General features: G+C 37.3%; 1 protein-coding gene across 1 annotated transcript; it reads left to right on the forward strand.

The window, feature by feature from the left end:
* The first annotated feature begins 2,706 nt into the window (after positions 1 to 2,706).
* Positions 2,707 to 20,020, forward strand: LOC149014571 (protein PIN-LIKES 3-like). Its single transcript, XM_089156959.1, has 11 exons — positions 2,707 to 3,131; positions 3,774 to 3,954; positions 5,146 to 5,225; positions 5,330 to 5,454; positions 5,688 to 5,809; positions 14,998 to 15,222; positions 16,131 to 16,223; positions 16,754 to 16,854; positions 18,403 to 18,455; positions 18,536 to 18,724; positions 19,764 to 20,020. Exons 2-11 carry the CDS (start codon positions 3,820 to 3,822, stop codon positions 19,886 to 19,888), a joined length of 1,248 nt encoding a protein of 415 aa, XP_089013085.1. The 5' UTR covers positions 2,707 to 3,131; positions 3,774 to 3,819; the 3' UTR covers positions 19,889 to 20,020.
* The last annotated feature ends 3,208 nt before the right edge of the window (positions 20,021 to 23,228 follow it).

Below are 23,228 nucleotides of genomic sequence, written 5' to 3' on the forward strand. Positions count from 1 at the left end.
AACTCATAGTTATGAAGCATTTATCTTGCCGATTCAAGCCCAACTAGCTTGAGCCAAATCGGACAAAATTCAAAACCACCTGCCTATAACAGTTTATGTTGAGTTGGCTTGGCTAGAGAATGTTGAAGTTAGGGTTGAGATGAAGCGTTTGTGTTGGAGTGTGGATCATCTTCCGGCCCAAGGGGGGCGCCGCGGGGGGCCCCCTCTGAGCGCCGCAGACGATTTAATCCCGAATATGGTAGCTGATAACCACCAAAACCTACCGTGAAAATCGAACGAACCCATAAGTAAAATAATAAACCCCAATCACCAACATAATGGCCTAGAAAATGTGATAGGGTGAATGAAGCATTTGTGTAGGTGGATCACTTCCCGGAGCTACAACTACAAAATATGTGCGACCCATAAGTAAAAAAATAAGTGCTTCCTGTCAAGGAAGACGATCTGGACTCTTTGTCTTGGGCTCGAAACAGAGATGCTGCTTGCTCAACCCACCATATGCCCACCCATTCTGTCCTTAGTCTGCATTCAAGTGGTAAATGGTATCTACCTTGTGTTAGACAGGATTGCATTTATTTTGTTTCCTTAAATCTCTATAACATGTTCTAATCTGTGGTGTTGCAATCTGCAACTATGTTTTTGTTTTCAATCAAACCACGCAAGTTCCGCACAAACCATACATTTTCCTTAGGGCCTGACCCAATAAATAGATTGATGCTTTGAACCACAAATTCACATTTCACAAGAGTAACCGTTTTTTTTCTTCCCTTCTTCCAACTTTCTTTCTCTGTTTAATGTGGTTCTACATAGTTAAGTTTCTTACTGTTCCACGGAAACAAAATCCCAGATAGAGTTGCAGGAGATAAAAGAGATCGATCTATGAAGTTCCAGAGATTGAAGCAAGAGGACTGTTCATAGTGGATCTTGAAAAAGGTAATCTTACTTTTTCATGTTTTGTTTTTCATAGAGGTTTTCCTCACGTCCTTCAAAGGAAATGAATTGGGTTACTGGGCCCTATCAATTTTGGACTTTGCATGGTGTTTCAGGTGGTCCTCTCCCATCTTTTTCTAACTTCAAGTCTCTGAATGTAAACATTCTTTAGAAATCAATGATGCCAATGTATTAAAAATGAAATTCTTTATATTATGATTCCATGGGAGAAACCATAAGATTGGTTCATGAATTATCTTAATCTGAATTCATGGAATCCTTATCCCATTCCAATTCTCCAACCATTGTCGAAGTAAAAATTGTATTTAAGAAAGGAATAAAATGGGGCATAGGAAATTAGATATCAGTCACCTTCAAATTCAATAATTAGGTAACTTACTCATACAGCTCAGTCATCCCTGTTATGAATACTTTAGATTTTTCTTAAATTTCTACTATTTTTCTTTCTACGAAGAAGGAGTTGGATTTACTATCGATAAAGATAAAGTTCTGTGTTTTTTTTTACATATTTCCACCACACGTGACGAAGGGGTTCAACATCTAAATTTTGACACGACGAATCAAAGATAAAACTTCTAATAGATTTGTCTTAATGTGTAGTAAAAAAGTACGAGAAAAGCCCAAGTCTCTATTGTAAAGATAGAGAATCCGACTCCTAAGAAAGGGAAAAGGATCCGCAAAGTGAGTGGAGAAAGTGCTAGGTTATCTTTCTCCTCACGGCTTGGAGAACCTTTATTTGATTTTATAAAAGGAAACAAAATGATTCGAAAGCAACTGCTAGTGTGGCATTCGAGAGTACTTATATATAAAAAAAAAAAAAAAAAGCTTGCCGTAAGAGAATGAAAATACAAAGCAATGATAAGATAAATAATGTAATTACCCAAAAAAGAAAAGGAAGAAAAGGTAAAGAATGGGACAACATGCAGTTGAAATGCTTTGAATGTGTTGGATAGGTGAAGTCATATTCATCTCTTTAAAAGCCCACCAACTAAGACCCTCAAATCATAACTTCAAGTGGGTTCAGTTGAAAAAACTAACACTAAAGAGATTAAAAATTCAAATCTTTTTCAAATTGAGGTGTCTTTAAAGGGTAAAAGGGAAGGTCTGGATGTTGAGCTTTTGAGTGTTTTTCTGATGATGCAAACCACATTATGAATGATTTCGTGAACTTTAGAACAAAATTTCAACAAACACAATGAGTAATGGAGAGAAAGATTGAGTAGACAAATGAGGAGGTAGTGTTTTCAATGAGACGTGAGAAATTTGTGCAATGTCTCAAAATGTTAAACACTCTCTCTTTTACAAAATATGACAACAAAAGCTGAAATTTTTTATTTTTATCCTATATGGTGTGCAATGTTTTAATTTTTCTCAATGATGAAGAAGTTATGCTCAGCTTATATGCACTTTGACTACATCTTCATATGAGCTTTATATAATTAATATAGGCGGAGTTTTGTCCGGCTCTAAGAGGATTCAAACTTTGACCTCTTATGTGGAAGCTTTGATTTTTTGTCAACTGAGCCACCCCTTGAAATTTGGCCTATTTTTGCTTCTTGGCTTTCAGGAGTTTTTTGCTGTCACACTACGCTTTTTCAATAAATAGATTTTTCATTAAAAGAAAAAACAAAAACACTAAATGCTTATCAATATTGAACTTTAAATAGATTATTGGGAAGCTTCGGCTCTATCTATTGACTTCTTCCCGCTACCAACTATGTGATTTCCTAAAACTACCAAAACAAATGAAGTTGCTACAGTTATTACAGAGATTTCTTCCCTTGTTTCTTTCCTACATGCTTACTTATTTTTCTTATTCTTCTTTTGTTGGGAGGTAGACAAATGAACTCTTTCTTACATGCTTACTCATGCTTCCTACTCTTCGTTGAGAAATTTGTTTTGATTTCATTTACAGTTTGACTTAGAAGTTGATAGATACATACAATCATTGAGGTGACTGCTTGACTCTGTACCTCAATTTTCTATTTTCTTCTTATTTTTTTCCTATTTTGTTCGGCTTCAAATACTTCAATGTACGTTCCAAATGATATGTATTGGAGAAACCCATCTTGAAATTTGCGTCGAAGAAATCGAACTGAAGACCACTAGGTGTTTGTTGGCTTCTTGCAGTGAAGAGGAGAATGAAGCTTACAGTAGCTATTCCAAACATCCTTGAATCGGTTGGTGTCTTTGTGGGCTTATTCTGTAATCGTTTCTTAAACATTTATTTGCATGAATCATAACAGACAACATGACATGTTTTCAGTCTCTTTCTCTTCCGAAACTCCAGACCCGTTATCCTGTTTTCTCTCGAGTTCTGTTTTTTAATTTTTAATCTTCTATTAATCTTTTCCTTTTGACATTTCGCAAGGATTTTAAAGGATATACTTGTTCTTTGATCCCTGAGGAAATGAGATTCGAAACTATGGTAACATTTGGGAATCATTTCCCAGTCATCTCCTGTGTTGATCGTCGAAATTTCTCTTTGGGGATTTCAGTGGTAGTCTACTTCACGCAGCAAGCCTCTGTTTCTTAATTACCATATGAGTTTTCCTCGGTGAGAATGGAGCTCAAATTATATATTATTTTCTTCCCTGAAGATTTATGGTGTAATGCCATTCATCTTAAGCTTGCACGCAGAACTGAGGAAAATCTATATGAAAACATGATTCTTTTGCTTCCCTATCATACCTGTTTCATTCTTAATTATTATTATTGTTTCTTTTTTTTTCTTCGGTTCAGAGAAGTTGAAGATTTTTCTTCCCCTTGAGATAGAATATCATGATGATGGGTAGTAACTTATTTATGTTTTTCCTTGATAGGAGCGGACAAATTTTTTACAATTGAGATTTCCAAGGAGTTCTCAGCATGGGGTTTCTGAATCTCTTCATCGTTGCATCAAATCCAGTCTTGAAAGTCCTATTGGTTACAGCTTTTGGGTCCTTCCTTGCACTAGATGGCATTAATATTTTGGGTGAGGATGCAAAGAACCATATGAATAAAGTGAGTTTTTGGTTCCTGAATCTTGTTTCTGTGGTTTGACAAGAATAAATCCAGTTCCTGATAATCCTATCAAGACTTTTTCGTTTCTAGCTAGTGCGGTTTTATGGATATGGTCTTCAATCTTTATACGCCATTGTCCTTCATTATTACTCTTGGAATCAGATATCCAGAAAGTTTTTTGGGTCCATCCATGCCTGCATGTGTGTGTGAGACAGTCCATGTTTCCGCCAAATTCCCATTCTTACCAAAAATTCTAGTAGTTAGCAAGAGTAAGGTGCCCACCAACCTAATAATTGCTTCCGCGCCTGATTCAAATCTCAAATAAATGGGCTATCTATCTAGAAAGAAGCAATGTCACTTGCACCATTGTGAGTTAGCATGCAGCTTTTCTTGCACAGCGCATTAGCACGCACAGAAATCAAACTACTGCATCAAATTCTTAGGGGTTGGCAGAGTTAAGGATACGGTGGTCCCTTATTTTTTAGGGATAACTGACATGCTGCACCTAGTATAGGATTCCAGGACCTCTTCCTCTTTTTCCTGCTAGCAAACCTTTTGCTCTTCATCTCATCACCGATCAAACAAGGACAATCAGTCCTAAAATATGGTTGTAGCATTTCAAATTTGATGAAAACAGAAAAACTATGGACCAGCATAGCATAGAACAAATATTAACATCCCAGCTGCTAAAGAACCTGAGTACCCTTTGGCGGTGCTGTTTCTTCTGCCAAACAAAGACAACCTCCATAATGCTGCATCCCATCTTCGAACTCAGGAGAACTAATAGAGAGATACTTGGTCAACTTGGTGAGCCCTTCAAACTGGCCTCACCAACCTTCTCCTCTATTGTTTCTTTTGCAACATGCAGTGACAAAACTAGATTTTGTAGCTGACCCAAATTACTGGTAATAAGGCCTTTGATTGTTATTCATTTCTGTTGTTAAAGTTTCATGGGTGAACTTTAAAGGAACAGTGATATTCCCCTGTACTCTGAATTGACTAAAGACACAGGATTTATTGCATGGAAACAGTCATGGTCCAATATGAAGGAACCTAGTTAACTTGAACATGTCTTCTAAGGTGTTAAGAGTAAACGATTTGTGTTAGAAACCTTGGCTTTCTAATATTTTCTTTTTTAAAATAGAATTGACACTTCTTACTTGAAGCCCAATTGACTTTTGTTGTGAACAGGTTGTGTTCTTTGTATTTAATCCAGCACTTGTGGGATCCAACCTTGCTAAAACAATAACTTACGAAAGCATGATTAAACTGTGAGTTTCTTTTTATCCTGTTCGCCACTTAAAGATGAAAAATACTATGTCTAATTCACTTGGACACAACTGTCTCCCCCTCTGATATTCTTTTGGTAATGTAGGTGGTTCATGCCTGTAAATATTTTGTTTACAGTTATCATTGGTTCAGTACTTGGATGGATACTGATTCAAATCACAAGACCTCCACAACATCTACGGGGACTGATAATTGGTTGCTGTTCTGGTGGTAAAATTTTTTCTTCTGTGTGATTCCTTAAATTCTTCTGTTCATTCTGTAAAAGATTCTGCAGAACCTGATCAAAAGAAGTTTTAGAAAGTTTTACATATAAATGTTAATCCTGCTGCCAGTGTTAGAAATATTTTAGGATTGTCAAACCATTTGACTATAATACACATCCTGAATCCCTGATTGGTTTCTGCATTGTGCGCCACCTCATTTTTTTGGGACAACTGAAACAGGAAATTTAGGGAATATATTTGTCATCATTATCCCAGCAGTCTGTAAAGAGAAAGGCAGTCCATTTGGAGATCCTGATGTCTGCAGTACATATGGACTGGCCTATGCTGCACTTTCTATGGCGGTACTTTCTCTTTAACTCTCTGGATTTAACTTTCTGAAAATAATTACATGCTTATTCTAGGAAATATAGTAAGGTATATTAACCCACATACCAATCTGTATGCTATTCTGAGAGAAATATTTACCAGCAAAAGAAAGAAAAGAAAAAAAGAATTCTATTTGTTATATTTTCTACTAGAACCAATTCTAGTTCAACAATGTTACAATGGTGAATTAATTTGTCTTATAATTCTTCACTTCTTTTGTATATTTTCTTAATTTTCATTTATATATTGAAATTAATTAGATCAGTTTTCCTATCTTGACAATGAAGTTCATTTTTGTGGTCCTCTTTTTCTGGAAGGAATATGAATGTTACATGTAGCCAAAAACTGTGTATCTTGATCCTCAAATTTAAATTAAAATAAAAAATTAATATTTATCAAAATTTTTTTTCTATTACTGTTTATTGATCAATGACTCACTGTGTTCTATAATTTGTGGTACGTTTACTAAAGATATAGAAAATGTCTGTTATTATGATCACAAGACCTTCCATTATCCCCTCCCATTACACAATGATCATGTAGTGATGCGGCAGTTTGTTTAGTTGGACACCCTTTGGATGGGCATGAGCTAAGAATTCTTTTTTTTTTTTTGGATGGATAAATAATTATATTAAAACATGAAGGACAAAGAATGATACAAGAGAGGGTGGGGGCAGAAACCAGCCTTTAATTAGGGGGCTGGAAGGAGGAACTAAGACCCTAGGAGACAACAATGAACCTATTCCTTGGGAATCAACAACGGGGGGGGGGGGGGGAATAGAGAGAAGCTTAGTAGAAACATCAAACTGGATGGCATTCCAAATCGAGTCTAGGGAGCAGGATTTGGAAGTCCATCGCCTAAGATTGCGCTCCCACTATAGATGGTGAACCGTGGCACTAAAAACAAGCTTACCGATCCGATCACAAATGGAAGTACCAGAAAAGTTCCTCAAAAACCCAAGACTAGTCATGATCAAAACCAAAGGAGCGCCGGGAATGGGGCTAGGTGGAGGCTAGGGCTTTTCTCCAAAGGGAACTGGAGAAAGGATAAGAAAAGAATAGGTGCTCTGGATCCTCCGAACCATTCCAACAAAGGGTACAGTTGGGGTTAGCTGGGATATGGCGACTAATGAGAAAAGCTTGGGTGGGTAGGGCTAGGTTTAGGGCTCTCCAGTGCATGAGGGAGTGGTAGGGGATATGACCATTTAACTAAACTAGGGGGGCCAAGGGGGCAGGCGAGCGGAGAAGGTTCCAAGCTGAGGAGGTGGTGAAGGATTTGGTGGTAGAGGGGAGCCAAACAAGGAGGTCACAGGAGGAAGTCGAGATAGGAGGGAGGAAGTTCTAGACTTGTGTGAGACTATGGTGAGAGAGGGGGGCCCATGAGCCATTGGTGATGAAAGTGGATAGGGGGTGGATTTGGGGATGCGAGTATCATAGGCAATATGGGGACCAAGGAGGGAGAAGAGGATATCCATCGGATGCCATGGGTCAAGCCAGAACGATGTAGAATAGCCGTCGAAGAAATATGGGTGGTAATGGCGCAAAGAGTGCAAGGCCTTAACAAGAGGAACTTCCTCCAGGTCCAAGAGGAGTTAGAAGGGGTGGAGACAGTCCAAAAGGAATCAAATTTGAGGAGAGATGAGTAGACCCAATTGACCCAAATAGACTCTTGTTTGAAAACAAAATTTACAGATGAATTTGAGGAAACAAGTAGAATTGACCTCTTGGATGCGTCAAATACCTAAGCCTCCTTCAGATTTAGGTCGACAGATATTAGACCAACTGATGGGCTGGAGGAAAGGCGAGGAGCTCTAGCCCTTTTAGAGAAAGGCACAGAAGAGGGATTCCATAGCCGAGGTAATAGACTTGGGGATAGGGAAGATGCCACACCAGTAGACGTAAGAGGATTGGAGAACGGAACAAATGAGCTCAACTCTACCAATTAGATGGTTTGAACTTATGATTCGACTTTCTGGCCACTAGTTTTAGATTTTGTTGCCTTTTTTTGGGGATAGTTCTTATAGCCATTTTGGAGATAGCCTCTTTAGAAACAGGGGTAAGGCTGTGTACACTTGACCCTCCGCATACCTTACTGATTGCAGGAGCCTTGTGTACTGGGTACATCCTTTTAATTTTTATATCCATTGAAGTGTGTGTCTTTGCCCGTTGTGAGACGACAACACAAGCAAGGTCATCTTGGCTATGACAATCTGAGAGGTGACTGATTTGTAGTGAGGTTCTTTTCATAGTTAAACCCTAGGCACAATATTATGATCAAGGAAAAAGAACTCGTGTCTGCCCCTTTTTTTTTTTTTTAATAAAAAAAAAAAAAAAAAACCCTATGCCATTTCTCACTGTCTCCTCATTTCTACATGCCCACTCATGCGCATATTGCATATAGATCCACAACAACAAACTTGGCCTTATCCCAGCTTAATGGGGTTGGCTACATGGATTAAAGTGGGGGGGAAATGAGTTCTAATCCAAATGGGGAATGATGAAAGACTTTTAGAGGAAAGAAGCGAAGACCAGCACATTAGGAGAATCTTAGCCAAATGGATGGATTTGTTATGATGCTTTGTATCTTATTATACTATTATTTTAACATTGAGCTGGAATGATTCTATACCCAAGGTTATTAAATGTTTATGATGGTTGGACCATGCGTTAGGATGATTTGTTTAATAGTTTAACTAGAAAAGCTGTGGTGTAATTAGAGGACAGCTTAAAATAGAATTGGGATCCAAATCCTTGAGTTGAGTCGAAACCTAGTATCACTCGTAGACCCCGCGTGCAATGGAATTAGACTGAACTGAAGACGGGGAAATAATCAGTGTGATTTTTTGAAACTAGAGGGACCCATAATTGGATCCCCGATTGGGCCCCACCTGGCCCTAGTAATTGGGGGTGCGACATTTGCGCCCTCCAAAACACTACCTGAGGTCATACTTGGTTCAAGAACTAGGCTACGGATGTTCTTCCTCTCAACTTCTCTTGTGGTTGTTTTAGGCCTGCCTCTAGCTCCTTTAATTGAATCATATCATTTTTTACTAGAGTGTAAATAGGCCTCCAGTGAATATGACCATGCCACCTTAAACAACTCTATTAGGTCTTGTCATTGTTTGGATCATCCATAAGTCTGTCTAACACTTCCAATCTGTGCTTTATCCTTCTTTTTTATTCCATATATCCATCTTAATGGCCTCACATCTACTTTCTAATATGGAACTTCTTAGCTCACATTCTGCCCTTACACATCATAGCTGGTCATTCAATGGTCTTATAGAATTTTAGTTTAAGCTATACAAGAGTAGGTTGATCATACGACATTTGAGATACACCTCTTCACTTCATTATGTTACCTTCTTTATTTGTGAATGACCCCAATAATCTAAAATAGTCATTTTGCAGTTTCTGTGTTTCCCCAATTTACACCATGTCATAATCCACCAAAGTGTGACTAAAATTGCACATCATATACTCCGTCTTCATTATAATGGTCTTAAAGCCTCTTGTTTCCAATATTGACCTCCAAAGCTCTAACTTGGAGTTAATCCGCTCTTTTCAAAATGATATAGTCAGCAAAGAGCATACACTAAGGGACCTCGTCTTGAATGGACTTGGTTAGACAAAAGGAGAAAATATGTAAGTGCTTAAGGCTGATCCATGATGTATCCGAGTTGTAATCGAAAACCTTCATATTGTTGTAGTGTGAGGAATTGCTCATCTAAAAGTATATTATTCACAAGACCCCAATAGGGTATTTATAGTTACAACCTAGTTAAGTCCTATACTAAGTAGGAAAAGGAAATATAGAAATAAAACTCTAGACTTATGAGAAAACATAATTCTATTCTAATTAGGAAACTTCAGTCCATGTTTTCAACACTCCCCCTCAAGTTTGAGCATAGATATTTATCATGCCTAACTTGCTCATAATATAATTGAATATCTTTGTGCCAGCCTTTGGAGCACATCAGCCGTGCTCGTTGAGTAACAAAGGTGATATGGATCAGCCCAGCCTCAAGCTCTCTTTGATGAAATGTCGCAATCTCCACATGCTTAGTTCATCATGCTGTACTAGGTTATGAGCTATGCTGATTGTTGACTTACTATCCCGAGTATAACTGATAGGAACCTCCAAATCTGTCCCAACCCGAAGCAGCCCTTTAAGCCATAATACCTCACAAATGCCTGAGCAATCGCCCTAAACTCGGCCTCGGCACGGACCGCGCAACTACTGCCTGTTCTTGCTTATCCAAGTCTCAAGGTTACCTCCCACATATACACAATACCCGGAGGAGACCTCCATCATCCGGACATCTTGCCCAATCGCACGATATGCCTCAATCTTCAAATGTCCATGAGCTGAAATTAAAATTCCTTTTCCTGGAGTAGTCTTCAAGTATCTCAAGATCCGATATACTGCATCCAAATGTGAGGAATAGGGATCATGCATATACTAGCTAACAAGACTAACTGCAAATGTGATGTTAGGTCTAGTGTGAGATAGATAGATCAACTTTCCCACTAATTTTTGATACCTTATCTTGTCAACTGGTTCTCCTTTCTTTGCCTTCAAGTGTAGGTTAGGCTCAATAGGAGTCTCAGCAGGCTTACATCCTAGCATTCCAGTTTCCTCAAGAAGATCCAATGTATACTTCCTCTGGGATAGAGATACACCACTAGTAGAATATGCCAACTCTAAACCTAGGAAATATCTTAGTTTTCTCATATCTTTGATCTCAAATTCAGTTCCTAAAAAAGTCTTTAATGCTGAAATCTCATCCTCACTACTGCCTGTGATCACAATATCATCCACATATACTAAAAGTATAGTAGTGTGGCAACCATCTCTTTTAATAAACAAAGTGTGGTCTGCATTGCTCTGTTTATAGCCATTAGATATCATTGCCTTATGGAACCTTCCAAACCACGCTCTTAGAGATTGCTTCAGCCTATAGAAAGCCCTCTTTAACTTGCACACTTTCCTATAAGTCTCTGTAGTAGAATACCCGGGTGGCATATCCATATATACCTCTTCTTGGAGTTCTCCATGCAAAAATGCATTCTTCACATCTAATTGTTGTAAACTCCACCCTTTATTAATTGCACATGAAATAATAGTACGAACTGTGTTCATCTTGGCAACAGGGGCAAATGTCTCCTGGTAGTCAACGCCATAAGTCTGAGTGAAACCTTTGGCCACCAATCTTGCCTTGTACCTTTCAACAGTCCCATCTACCTTATACTTGATCACAAACATCCATTTGCACCAAACAGTTTACTTTCCTATGGGCAAAGTCACCAAGTCCCACGTTTTTTTTTTCTCTTTTTCAGAGCTTGCATTTCCTCATCCATAACTTCTTTCCAGTTTGAGTGAGATAATGCCTCCTGCCAAGTGTTAGGAATAGAAGTAGAGGACAAAGAGGAAATAAACTTTGAAATTCTGGAGATAAAGACTGATATGAAACATAATTGGAAATAGGATGTTTGGTACAAGTTCGAGGCTGCTTTCTTAATGCAATTGGTAAGTCTAAAGTAGGATTAGATGAAGGGTCAAAGGCAGACTCACCTGGAGGAACGGATTGTTTAGGGCTAGGAACCAAAGCTTTTGACTGGCTTGGTTCAGAAGGGGTCACTTGTTGCTTTTTTTTATAGGTCTTCAGAGGTCTAGTCTCCCCCTGTATATCATCCACCAGCTGTTCTTGTCCGATCATTCCATCTTCCAAAGGAGGATCATCTGTAGGAATCTTAGGAGAAAAATCGAAAGGAGGAATCAACATTGGAACCTCTTCACTAAAACTCTCCCCCTGAAGAAGTGTGGGGGAAAAAAAAGGAATTTGTTCCTGGAACACAACATCCATAGAGACGAAAAAACGACGAGAACTAGGATGATAACACTTATACCCCTTCTGTGTAGGAGGATAACCTAAGAAAATGCACTTTAACCCACAAGGATTTAACTTTCCATGAACATGTTGGTTCCGGACAAAGGCAACACATCCAAAAACCTTAGGTGAGACTATAAAGACTGTTGTACCTAAAAGAACCTCAAGGGGACAGCGTTGGTCTAAGACTCGGGAAGGCATTTGGTTAATTAGATATGTCGCAATAAGAACGGCTTCACCCCAAAACCGAAGAGGCACATGCATAGAAAACATGAGGGAACGTGCTACCTCAAGTAGATGTCTATTCTTGCGTTCGGCAACCCCATTTTGAGGTGGAGTGTCGACGCAACTAGTTTGGTGTATAATGCCATGGTTTGCTAAGTAGGAAGGGAATGCGCCACCCAAGTACTCAGTTCCATTATCCGTATGAAGGATTTTGACTGTCGCCCCAAACTGAGTCCTAATCATATTATGAAAATTTTGAAAGCATGAGAAAACGTCGCTTTTTTGGTGAAGTAAGTAAACCCATGTGGTCCTAGTACAACAATCAATAAAGGTGACAAACCATCTATGACCAGATACAGACACGGCCCGAGAAGGACCTCACACATTAGAGTGAATGACTGAAAAAGGAATTTTACTACGATTATCTGAAATAGGGTAAACATGCTTGGTCTGTTTGGCCAAAATACATGCCTCACAATATAAATCATTTAAATTGCACATTTTAATCAGATCAAGAAATAATTTGGACAAAATAGGTAAAGGAACGTGGCCAAGACGACTATGCCACTGTAATAAGGTAAAAAGTGCAGGGGAGGTGGAACTAGAGACCGTAGAAAGAGCGATGGGGACCCATCCATTAAGTAGAGCCCCCCTTTCTGTCTACCACGCCAATCGTAAGACCTATTTTCAGGTATTGAAACACACAATGAGAAGGAAATAAAATTATTTTGCAGTTCATATCACGAGTAAGGCTACTAATAGAAAAAAGATTAGCCGAAAACTTAGGAACATGCATGATATTAGATAAGGTAAGAGAAGGTGAACAGATAATAGATCATTTCTCAGAGATAGGGGAGAGAAACCCATCAGCCGTTCGAACATCTTGAGCAATAGGGACAGATGAATAAGTATGAAACAAAGTAAATGAGCCTGTCATATGGTCGGTTGCCCCAGAGTCGATTACCTAGGAGGGATAAGTCAAATTGATATGGTGACAACCAAAAATACCTGTGGGGATTTGTGGATCAACAGAGGGATCAATGACAGAGGCTATACTCGTACTAGAAGTCTGTACTAGAGAAGATGAGTTGGACATCAATTGGCGAAGGTGTTGGAGCTCATCTGAGGAAACAGGTGTTGGAGTACTCAGGGTGTCAGAACTGGCTTGATTCGCAGATGTTTGATTGCTGCCCTTGATTCCATTTCTACCTCCTCCACAGGAATTTGTTGGACGTCCGTGCAACTTCCAACACTTGTCCTTTGTATGACACTCTTTTCCACAATACTCGCACTTTACTGGAGGGCGAAAATTACAACTAGATTTATTATTGCCATAACCAGCCACCAATGCAGATCTATCGAGATGTTCGAGTGTGTACCATAGTGGTCCTTGACCGTCTCAGATCTACCATGGCATAGGCTTGAGCCAGAGAAGGGAAAGTCTCTCTCGAAAGGATCTGTGCGCGAATTTGATCAAATTCTATATTCAATCCTGCCAAAAAATCATAAACTCTCTGTTTATCTTCCCATTGTTGATAGGCGATAGCATCTTCAACATTCTTCAGTGTAAACTTCCTATAGAAATCTAAAGTATGGTAATATCCCCGAAGGTTGTTATAATCGAGAAAGAGGAAGGTCCTTTTGCTGTAACTGATTGATTTTCCGTCTAATTTCAAAGCACTGTGCATTATTGCCAACTCTGGAGTATGTATCTTTAGTAACTTTCCAAATAGTTGCCGCATCAGAAAGGCGAAAGGAGGAGATAACTCTTTGCTATGCTAGATTCAATGGAGTTGATGAGAAAACCCATGACCAAGCACTCATCTGTATACCACTTGGAAAGTTGCAGACCAGGTGTGGAAGGTTTTGTAGAAGTCCCATCAAGATGGCCTGTAAGACCATGAGCACCAACAGCTAGGGAAACTGAACGAGACCATTTAAGATAATTTGTCCCATTAAGTTTCACAGTGGTTATTTGAAGCGGAGAAAACTCACGATCCTTATGAATGGAAGACATGGGAGACTCTTCAGATGAACAGATAAAGGAGATATGGGATCAGCCATAATTGCAAGGAGAAATTATTCAAAAAGTCCCTGAACTTTTTCAAAATTTATGAAAAAGTCCCCTAAAATTGTTGTAAATTGCAAAAAAATCCTAAGTCCCTGAAATATTTTCAAAATTACTCCCACTAATTCATGTGAAAAGTATCTCCTCAGGTTACCTCCAATTGGTATATTGTTGAATCAAAGTACACCAGGAAATTTCTAGGAAAGACTGTAGGGAAAAACGGTCCGCTTAAATACCAAACTCCTTAGACCAAATTTTCCTAAACATGCACTTAATCACCCAATATACAGTTCCAGGATACTCGAAAAGAAAACAAACACGTGAATAGCGACTTCAAAAAAAATTTCTATAGCACCTCTGGAGGATGAAAACAAAACCTTGCTCTAATACCATATTGTAATGTGAGGAATTGCTCCTCTAAAAGTATATTATTCACAAGACTCCAATAGGGTATTATAGTTACAACTTAGTTAAGTTCTATACTTAGTAGGAAAAGGAAATATAGAAATAAAACTCTAGACTTATGAGGAAACATAATCCTATTCTAATTAAGAAACCTCAGTCCATGTTTTCAACACATATATATCTTTATTACATCCACATATTACTTGACGCTCCTCTTCTTACTGGAACATGTCAAATTAAATATTGAGGACAGAATCATAGGCTTTTTTCAAGTCAATTGAGCCATATGGAGATCCTTCTTATTACCTCTATATGTTTCCCCAAGTCTCTGCCTCTTTAATAAGTAGGTAGCTTCTATCATGGATTTACTTGGATTATATATTGACTTAGACATTTGTAAAAATCTCATTTTCGATCGAATTAAATAAAAATCATATGCACATCCATAATTAAACTTGTGTGAGTGCAAGAGCTTTTCTTTTCTTTTCTTTTGCAACATTTGGTATTTCTTTTGGCCGCTGACTCTCAGCAAACTTATTTCAGCCTGTTTTTTGCTCCTTATGTGATAAATCAGATTGGAGCTATTTATTTGTGGTCTTATGGGTACAATATTGTGCGGATATCTTCTATTACATACGCCAGAGCTGTTGATGAATCCAAAAGTGAATCTTCAGAAGAACCTTCAACAGTACTGAATGGAAGTTGCAGAGAGCCGCTACTTTCAAAGGATTTATCACTCTTGGAGAACCAAGCAAACCATTTTGTAGTTCCATGCTCCTCACCAGAGGCAAAACCACAGGTTATTTCCTGCTTTATCACTATTACAACTAAGTTCTCCTTTCCGCCTCCCCTCCCGCTTCCTTTGATTCTTTTTTCTTTTCTATAATATATATATAGATATATACATATACATATATATACACTAATGGACTGTTAAAAGAGCACAAGTAAGATCAATAATGGGCATTGGATCTGCGAACTGTAGACAGAACATGTGATTGATCCATAGGGTTCGGAACCCTGCAAGGCTGAAAAAAAATTCATGTAGCAATATAATTCCTGAACTCAAAATTAATTAATAAAGAAATAGTATATAATAGGAAATGTTAACTAAGGTTAAAAAATTAGAATTGGGTATGAGATTTTCTCCATTTATAAAGATTTTGATCCAATCAGAGATGGCCCCATAATTTTGAACTCATTAAACAAAGAACCAGAGTTCATTAGCTGACTTCAGTTGATTCTGAGTTAAATTGGCTACTACTACTAATTCTAATTCTAATTTTAAAGCCCTGGAATAATTGAAAGATAGAGTTGGTTATTATTCTTAAGATTTTTTTTGTTTACAAAGTGAGCTCCTACTATTGCAGGGGATGATTAAGTATAAACTTCAGTTCCTGTACCACTTCTAATGGGGTCTTTGTCTTGATGATAAAGATATTTATTAGATCCGTATAATATTGTAAGAGAATCCATCGAGTATTGATCGTTTTTACTCATGATTTCAACATCCAGGAAGATTGTGAATTGATAAATGCAAATATAATGCCTAAGTTTGGCAACAATATGCACATTCCTTCTCTAGTTTTCACTACTCTTTGAGCCATGGTCTCTGACTCTCTGCCTTATTCTATTAATCTTGACAAGGTTGGGAAGTGATTATTTGTTTTTCTTTGTTTGGGGTTTTTTCCCAATATTTCATGACAGGTTCCAGTTTCAGTTAAATTTAAAGAATATTTAAAGATGCTTTCAGAAAAGATCAACTTGAAGGCATTGTTTGCGCCTTCGACCATTGGAGCGGTAATGTTTTTCTGCAGTAGCTAGTTGTGTTCCTGAACATAGGTTGATTAATAAAGCTACAGGCTCCAGTCCCTTATAGATCTAGCAAGATGTTGAGGTAGAGATCCCATAATAGTACCACCGTAGAAGATATTGTGTTCAAAATAGGACCGGTTGGATGATTTTGGCAATCCATTCTTTGAGTTCTTGTACAGACCTACTTGTGACTCCAGATGTGTTCCAGGTGTAAATTCCTTTCGTCAAGGAAATATTGTATTTATATATCCTCCTACACAATGACGTGTAATATGACGGATATTCATCCTTTTTCTTTAGGGCATGACCCCCCCCCCCCTCTCCAGGTGCATGCTTGGATATGTTGTACAGAAAACACTTTTAGCTTGACATTTGTTTGTATTTCCTCCTATCAGCTCTACTTCTCAAAAATTGTCTACATAGAGTTTATTTTAACAAAGATTCATCATAAGTGGAAGAAAAATGAATTGAAATTTCTTCTTGAGTTGTCTAACTGCTTTATTTAATCCTTGTAGATTGCTGGGTTTTTTGTTGGAGTAATCCCTCTAACTCGATGGTTAATGATTGGTGATAGTGCTCCTCTTCGTGTCATTGAAGAGTCAGCTTATTTGGTTGGGTATGTGGCCTATTGGAAACTCATGCTCTAGATCCAAATAGATAATCTCTTCAGATTTGAACTACCTGTGCTTATGCTCCGAGAGATTATCTAGTTTATGTTTGCAACCAGCAAAACTCAGAAGGTGCCCCTCAACGTTTTTATTTGTTATGTTTTCCTCTCCTTCCTAGAACCATATATTTTCTTGGTCAGAGAGATGATGTTTGAAATCTATAGAAATCTTGAATCCCTGACTCAACAAATCAAATACTTATGCGTCTTCTCTATTCATGTCAGATAACTAAATCTATAGTCCATAAAACTATAATAGAAGCATATTTTTATAAGCTTATTGGAGTTCTAGAAACCAGATTTTGGGGTTCAATGGTATGCCCCCATAAGATCATTTTGTCTAAAACTTTTACCATTAGAAGTTTGAGACACTCAGAATCAGGTAGAGGGGAGTTCTTGGTATCTTTTCACATATGGCTGTAAGAGTCCAACACAATGTTCCTATTGAACCAGTCATTTTTACCCCTAAGGATGGCTTTTTAGAAGCCCAGAAAAAGAAGCTGGAAAGCTTAGCCAAGTGCATGTTTAGGACCACTATTGGGTATCCGGAAACTTTCCCAAAAATTCAACAAGTGAGGAACATATAATTTGTTTTGGGTATTGTATAAATTCAGATGCATGGCTGCATGTTATTATATAAGTCATGGCTTTGTTTTAAGTTATCCCAGTTAATAGTGTCTGGAGTTCCATCTCTATTAGAAAAATATTGGCTGCATGTTATTATATAAGTCATGGCTTTGTTTTAAGTTATCCCAGTTAATAGTGTCTGGAGTTCCATCTCTATTAGAAACCCTATATTTTAAACTGTATCATTTCACCTTTTCTTTTTTAATTTTTATTTAAATACTAAACCACATTGATGGACTTCTTAAGGAAGTGTTTCATTGCCATCAAGGAACTATATATTTTATTGCCTTAATGCTACCTCTTGGATGGGTGACATATTGATCGCTCCAGACATGAGGATGGTGTGTGTGCAACCATCAAATGGATGCTGATTGACTGGGTTATACAAGCTGGGGGATCCTAACTTTCTAGTGATGTAATGGTTGTTTTTTTGAACCACCAAGGCCCCTTTTCAGATTCATGCTCCTATTCTTGACTGGATAACCTAAACCATCAATGACTTTGGTGCTTTTTCTATCAGAAAAGATTGCATTTATTCTGCATCGTGTGCTGTAGCTCTAAGCAAACCATCTGTCTTCATTAGTCATGCTAATCAGATTCATATTTTGTCTTATGCAATTTGGATCACCCAATTATTTGTGCATTTCTGTGGTTAAGTTGTGTTATTGCAATTTGCAACGTGGTGGTTGCGGCTTTGGCACTCAGAAACTGCCTCTCCTGCAAAAGCAGATACAGCTGCATATGCTATTCCCTCCCACACCCTGCATTAGTGAAGCCTCTTCCACTTGGATGCCTTCCAACATTTGTGCATTTGCGCACCTGATTAGTTAAAATCATTGTTATTCATTTCATTTTCATTTGGGTTTGCAGTGAAGGAGCCATCCCAGCTACAACCTTGATAGTGGGAGCAAACCTTCTTAGAGGTAATTACTGAATATTACACTTGACTTCCTAGATTTGGTGGATTGACTTTGTTAAATCCAATTATTCTCTGATACTCCAGGTTTACGAGGAGGGTCAGATCTTCATATGTCCCCTATTACTGGGATTATAATAGTTCGTTACATTGCACTTCCACTGTTCGGCATTCTTATTATCAAAGGGGCACTGCATTTTGGCCTGTTGCAGTCAGATCCATTGTATATCTTTGTTCTTCTTCTTCAATTTGCAGTTCCACCAGCAATGAACATAGGTATGCTGATTTATCATCATTTTAGCTGCTAATTAAATGTGCTTCATCTGTTGTCGTCTTTGAGTTGTTTTATGTCGATTAATTGAAAGGTCTTTTCTCTTTGAATAAACTCAAAAGTTATATAGAATTTCTTTTTGGGAGAATGATATATAGAATGTTTCTATTGCCCAAAATGAAGAAACAAGTCTACAACAACAATGGTTAACAAAGAACAGTTCCCCTATATCTGTAGACTTATATAATGATCTAGGATCTCTTTGTGATGAGGAGTCTGTCATCTGCTATTGTTTCTTCTAAGATATCGTCTTTTTTTTTTTTGGTAGATTCTAAGATTTCGTCTAAGGTATCAGAAAGCATACCTATATAAAGAAACTTATATCAGGGTTAAGGAGGTTTCCTCATGGTGACTTGTTTTTCAATTTTTAGTTCATTTTCTTTTTTACTAGGAAAGCAAACTTGAAAAGTAACATTATATATAAAATTATTTAAAGCACTACAAATTGATTCCAAATCACCATTAGTACATGTAGTATGCTTTTGAAGAGGAGAAAAACTAGCAAAAGCAAATGAACTAAAAACTGAGCTTAGTGCAGTATTTCTTTAGAGCTAGGCAGTATTTCAACTCCAACATTGAGCTTAGTGCAGTATCTCTGCAAAACAGTTCTGATTAAGGATTTTGTAAAGAAAGCAGCTTGTTGGGTAATCAAATTGATGTTACTATTGTCAATCATTATATGACTGAGAGAGAGTCAGTCATTTTATAGTCATGAATTTAGATCAGACTGTGTGCAGATCCGATTCCCTTGCACTAGTAACATCCTTAGGATTGAGCTCCCCTCTAAGCTTGGGATAATGTGCAGTGCACAATCAATGACTGGAGAATTGTGCTGCATACGGGCACAAATCCTGGTGGGTGCAGGTTATTATGGCATGGATTGTGTCCTCCTTATGAAAAAAATTAGCCACAACTGTGTTAATTTGAATGGGTTTAAATCATATGAGTTGGTTAACTTATTTGAGCTTTTCATGAAATTGACAGGAACGATTACACAAATGTTTGGTGCTGGTGAGAAAGAATGTTCTGTGATTATGCTATGGACCTATGGAGTAGCTTCAATCGCACTTACCCTTTGGTCAACCTTCTTTTTGTGGCTTGTGGCTTAGCTTCGGTTGCAATTACACAAGTGTTTTTCCGAACAAGGAACCCAGTCAACACCCCCATTTAATTGGGCACAGCATTCTTTTGTTGCAGCAGGCAGCATTTTTTAATAAATTCTTCAAGAAAATTTGTCTCTAACTTTCCCACCCCAAACAATCAAACAATATATATTTTTAGGATTTAAAGGAAAAATAAGAAAATTTTGTTTTTTTCAAGAATTTTCCCAATCTTTTTTTTTCCCACCTCACCTTTATTCCAGCCGTGTTGTGACTTCTTTATGTGCAACATGGGGGTGGGGAAAATGGGAGAAACAAATAAATTTTGGCCTCATGTGTAATGGATGAAGGAAAAAAAAGGAAAATAAATATTTGCGCCTCATATATAATGGGACGAGCAGGGGATTTTGTAGAAAAATGTTTAATGTGGGCCTAATTTTTTATTTTTTACATATTTTTACAATATTTCAATTATTTTGTGGAGTTTTAAAAATGCATTGGATGAAAAAAATTAGCATTCTACCTTAGCGGACAAGCTTGTCTCTAATTTTTCAATCCCCAATAAATTAAATAAACCCTATTTTGAGATTTTATAGACAAATTTATTTTTTCAAACTCTTTTTTCACTATCTTTTTTCCCACCTCACATTTATTCTAAGTTTCTAACAAACAAATTGTGCTCACGTTGGATGCACGCCATATTGATTCTATTAAATTCCGACCATTCAATACAAATTCGATTAATTTGAAGCAAAAAAAAAAAGGTATTGTTTCACTTAAGTTAGTTAAATGTGCACGTAATGTCTTAAGCGAGTTTAATGAAATCCCCATGGTGTGCATAAAATAGTGTGCACACATGCACCATCACATCGAACGCATCACAGGAGCACGATTCCAACATGGAGAAGAGGTTCAATTGGTAAAAGATTAATTTCTCGTAATATGATATCAATGGTTCGGATTTTTAAGGTGGGACGGATGATTTAACATTGTGGAGATTGAATAATGAACATTTTTTTTTGGTAAACTAATAATGAACATATTACAACATTTTTATATTAGAAGCATGCACCCTTGTCGCAAATGCTAAGGAGTGTGGATCAGGGGAGCACAGAGTGCTCTTTCGATGGTTTTACAACCACAAACTATGTGGACCCACAAGTAAAAAATAATATATTTTTTTTTTTTTAAAACCCATCACCTATAGAGTGTTCTTAGTCTAGGGAGATGATCTAGATTTGATACGAAGAGGTTACACATAACCATCTGCCTTCGCCAACAGTGGTTGAAGTGGTGGATCGTATTGTAGCTGATTTAGGACTATCTTGGGCTTATTTACATGATTTATGGGGATTTAGCTTTGGCCCACAGTAGTGGATATAGGCTATTTGGGTTTGTTTTCAGTCTTGAGTGGTTCATTTCCTTGTTGATGTATGACATGCGTCCCAACATCACATCAAATGGTTGAAATCCAATTATAAATCACATCAAAAAATTGTAATTAAATTTTAAAAAAAATTATGTAACTTGTAAATGGACTTCAACCTTTTGATGTGATGTTGGACCATCCATTTCGGACAATATATGATACCAATTCAAACCCAACTAGCCTAACCAAACCGGGCAAAACCCGAAACCACCTACCCATAACAGTTTATGTTGAATTGGCTTGGCTGGAGAATGTCGAAGTTAGGGTTGAGATGAAGCGTTTGTGTTGGAGTGTGGATCATCTCCCCAGCGACGTTACAACCATGGATTATGTGGGACCAATAAGTAAAAAATAATAATTAAAAAAAATAAATCCCATCATCTAACCCTGTGGTCCCCTGTAATGACCATCTGGACTCTCTCTTGGACTTGAAGCAGACATTCTGCTTGCTCAACCCACCATATGCCCACCCATTTTGTCCTTGTCTGCATTCAATTGGTAGATGTTATCTACATTGCGTTAGACAGGATTGCATTTATTGAGTTTCCTTAAATCTCAACAACATTTGACCAAAAAAAAAATCTCAACAACATGTTATAATCTGTGGTGTTGCAATTTGCAACTATGTTTTTGTTTCCAATCAAACTAGGGCAGTTCTGCACAAACCAGACATTTTCCACAGGGCCTGGCCCAATAAATAGATTTATGCTTTGAACCACAAATTCACATTTCACAAGAGTAAACGTTTTTTTTTTTCCCTTCTTCTTCTTCCAACTTTTTTTCTCTGTTTGATGTGGTTCTACATAGTGAAGTTTCTTACTGTTCCATGGAAACAAAATCCCAGATAGAGTTGCAGGAGATACAAGAGATTGATCTATGAAGTTCCAGAGATTGGAACAAGAGGATTGTTCACAGTGGAACTTGAAAAAGGTAATCTTACTTTTTTTTTTTTGTATAGAGGTTTTCCTCACTTCCTAAGGAAATGAATAGGGTTACTGAGCCCTGTCAATTCTGGACTTTACATGGTGTTTCAGGTGGTCCTCACTCCTCTCCCATATTTTTCTGACTTCAAGTCTCTGAATGTAATGATTCTTTAGAAATCAATGATGCCAAATCCTCTGTATTAAAAATTAAATTCATTTTATTATGATCTCATGGCCATAAGATTGGTTCATGAATCATGAATTATCTTAATCTAAATTCATGGAATCCTTATCCCATTCCAATTCTCCAACCATTGTTGAAGTAAAAGTTGTATTTAAGAAAGGACTTAAATGGGGCATAGGAAATTAGATATCAGTCACCTTCAAATTAAAATCAATAATTAAGTAACTTATTCATACAGCTCAGTAATCTCTGTTATAATTACTTTAGATTTTTCTTAAATTTTAACTCCTATTCTTTATACAAAAGAAAAGAGTTGGGTCTTTTATCGATCGAGATAGAGTTCTGTGTTTTTTTATGTATTTGTTCACCATATGTTAAGAGGGGATCTAACCTCTAGATTTTGACAAGATGAATCAAAAGTGTTAATGTCTCCCTTAATGTGTGGTAAAAAAGTACAAAAAAATCAGAAGTCTTTATGGTGATGGTAGAAAATTTGATTCTTTAAAAAGGAAAAAGGATCCACAAACGTGAAGAGAAAGGCAAAAAGGTCACGTCAATGAGAGGAAAGACTGCTAGCTTATCTTTCTCTTTTTGGCCTGAGAACCTTTATTTGATTTCATACAGTAAACAAAATGATTCGAACGCAACTGCTAGTGTGGTATTCGAGACTACTTATTATATACAAAAATAAGAGCTTGACGGCTGAGAATGAAGATACAAAGCAATGATAAGATAAAGAACGTAATTACCCAAAAAAATAAAAAAAATAAATAAAGAATGCCACAACATGCTGGTGAGATGCATTGAATGTGT

Source organism: Hakea prostrata, chromosome 5 (assembly GCF_041222555.1).
Source record: "Hakea prostrata isolate BN-2017 chromosome 5, UWA_Hpros_2, whole genome shotgun sequence".
NCBI classification, from domain to species: Eukaryota; Viridiplantae; Streptophyta; class Magnoliopsida; order Proteales; family Proteaceae; genus Hakea; species Hakea prostrata.

What these genes read in the sequence shown, in the direction of transcription:
- LOC149014571 (XM_089156959.1), top strand. Translation starts at nt 3,820, where the DNA reads ATGGGGTTTCTGAATCTCTTCATCGTTGCATCAAATCCAGTCTTGAAA. An exon ending in AATTGGTTGCTGTTCTGGTG is followed by an intron (nt 5,455 to 5,687) that starts GTAAAATTTTTT and finishes CAACTGAAACAG; the next exon opens with GAAATTTAGGGAATATATTT. An exon ending in ATGCTGCACTTTCTATGGCG is followed by an intron (nt 5,810 to 14,997) that starts GTACTTTCTCTT and finishes GTGATAAATCAG; the next exon opens with ATTGGAGCTATTTATTTGTG.